General features: G+C 46.8%; 1 protein-coding gene across 1 annotated transcript in view; it reads right to left on the bottom strand.

Moving 5' to 3' along the window:
- Positions 1 to 642: 642 nt before the first annotated feature.
- The window catches only part of LOC137626155 (mucin-2-like), a 23,945-nt gene continuing 22,087 nt past the window's right edge, over positions 643 to 2,500 (bottom strand). The window contains exon 2 of the mRNA XM_068357232.1: positions 643 to 2,077. Within this exon, the coding sequence (XP_068213333.1) occupies positions 643 to 2,077 (1,435 nt within the window). The remainder of the gene's footprint in view (positions 2,078 to 2,500) is intronic.

The raw sequence follows: 2,500 nt of genomic DNA on the forward strand, positions 1-2,500 counted from the left end.
AAATAAATGATGAGAACAAATTAACAATAAATCATTCTAAAAGCAGTAACAACGTCAAAATAGATATGTCATATGTAAACTATTGACGTCAAATAGAGATATGTCATATATAAACTACAAAAAGACTCAAGTCAGCCTATAGGCTGGAGATGACAGAAGTTATGTCGAAAGCTACTAAATAAAGATGATGATAGCAGCATTGACCATTTTACTTTTACGTACAACTTTGAATATTTTCTTTTCTTAAGCTCCAGCTTCCCCGTAATCTTAATTCTCATAATTCCCTCTTTATCGTCTCATTAAATCTATCCCCCGTTACCTCTCTGCCTCCCACCCCAACATCGGCTCCTGCTGCTAGCTGCTGCTGTTGGCCCAAAAGCAGCCACGGGAAATGGAGAGGGAAAATTGCATGCAAATTAAGGCTTCCTACTTGCTTGCAAGAGCAATAATTGCCGCTAGTAGTAAGGAGCCTGTGCTTGCACGAGACCACCTGGGTGAGAGATAATAGGTTGGCCTCAATATCATGTCTCATAGACACGCCTACGAGGCATTCCGAGAGACACAGAGCGTTAGATGTACAGATAACAGGAACTCGGAAGGCTGATAAACGACGTGATACACAGAGGGGTGGAGGAGGAGCTCTTACAGATAAGAAGAGGAGGTGTAGGTGGAGGAGGAGTAGGTGGTGTAGCTGGAGGAGGATGTGAGATGGTGAAGGAGGTGGAGATGGTGGTGGAGGTGGGGATGGTTGAGAAAGAGGAGGAGGAGGAGGAGATTGTAGTGATGGTGGTGTTGGAGAGGAGTAGGTGTTGTAGGTGGAGGAGGAGTAGGTGGTGTAGCTGGAGGAGGATGTGGGGATGGTGAAGGAGGTGGAGATGGTGGTGGAGGTGGGGATGGTTGAGAAAGAGGAGGAGGAGATTGTAGTGATGGTGGTGTAGGAGAGGAGTAGGTGTTGTAGGTGGAGGAGGAGTAGGTGGTGTAAGTGGAGGAGGAGTAGGTGGTGTAAGTGGAGGAGGAGTAGGTGGTGTAGCTGGAGGAGGATGTGAGATGGTGAAGGAGGTGGAGATGGTGGTGGAGGTGGGGATGGTTGAGAAAGAGGAGGAGGAGATTGTAGTGATGGTGGTGTAGGAGAGGAGTAGGTGTTGTAGGTGGAGGAGGAGTAGGTGGTGTAAGTGGAGGAGGAGTAGGTGGTGTAAGTGGAGGAGGAGTAGGTGGTGTAGCTGGAGGAGGATGTGAGATGGTGAAGGAGGTGGAGATGGTGGTGGAGGTGGGGATGGTTGAGAAAGAGGAGGAGGAGGAGGAGATTGTAGTGATGGTGGTGTTGGAGAGGAGTAGGTGTTGTAGGTGGAGGAGGAGTAGGTGGTGTAGCTGGAGGAGGATGTGGGGATGGTGAAGGAGGTGGAGATGGTGGTGGAGGTGGGGATGGTTGAGAAAGAGGAGGAGGAGATTGTAGTGATGGTGGTGTAGGAGAGGAGTAGGTGTTGTAGGTGGAGGAGGAGTAGGTGGTGTAAGTGGAGGAGGAGTAGGTGGTGTAAGTGGAGGAGTAGGTGATGTATGTAAGGGAGGAGGTGGGGATGGTGTAGGTGGAGAAGGAGGATGGCGGAGGCGGAGGAGTAGGGAATATAAGTATAGGAGGAGTAGGTGGTGTAAATGGAGGAAGAGTAGGTGGTGTAGGTGGAGGAGGAGTAGGTGGTGTAAGTGGAGGAGGAGTAGGTGGTGTATGTAAGGGAGGAGGTGGGGATGGTGTAGGTGGAGAAGGAGGGAGGAGGAGGAGTAGATGGTGTAAGTGGAGGAGGAGTAGGTGGTGTAAATGGAGGAGGCGTAGGTGGTGTAGGTGGAGGAAGAGTAGGTGGTGGTGTAGGTAAGGGAGGTGGTGGGGATGGTGTAGGTGAAGGAGGAGGGAGGAGGGGTAGGTGGTGTAAATGGAGGAGGAGGTGGAGATGGTGTAGATGGAGAAGGAGGGAGGAGGAGGAGTAGGTGGTGTAGGTAAAGGAGGAGGTGGAGATGGTGTAGGTGGAGAAAAAGGTGAGGAGGAGGAGGAGGATCACTCGTTAGGGGAGATGAAGAGACAGGAAGGCTGTGAAAAGAACGATGCAGAAAGGGTTAATCAAGATGTGCAGAAGATAGAGCAATACTCGCAATAAATGGAAATGGCAAAAATGTGAAGGAATGAGAGAAAAATAATCCGAAGATAAATGAAGGAAGATAAAGACGAGGGGAATGTTTCTCAAAGGGTTGTAAACCTTAAACTAATTTTCATTCGCAAATGGAAGATGTCGACAAAAAGAATATTGTAAAAAATATTAACCATTAGTGAATGGTACATAGTATCATAAATGAATGTTGCAAATATGTCGTGCAATATCAAATGTAAAGCACCCCATGGTTCTATTGTCTTTATATATATATATATATATATATATATATATATATATATATATATATATATATATATATAATATGCATATGCATTGCGTACATAAATATAGAGATGGTCATG

The sequence above is a fragment of the Palaemon carinicauda genome, chromosome 33 (genome assembly GCF_036898095.1).
Source record: "Palaemon carinicauda isolate YSFRI2023 chromosome 33, ASM3689809v2, whole genome shotgun sequence".
NCBI classification, from domain to species: domain Eukaryota; kingdom Metazoa; phylum Arthropoda; class Malacostraca; order Decapoda; family Palaemonidae; genus Palaemon; species Palaemon carinicauda.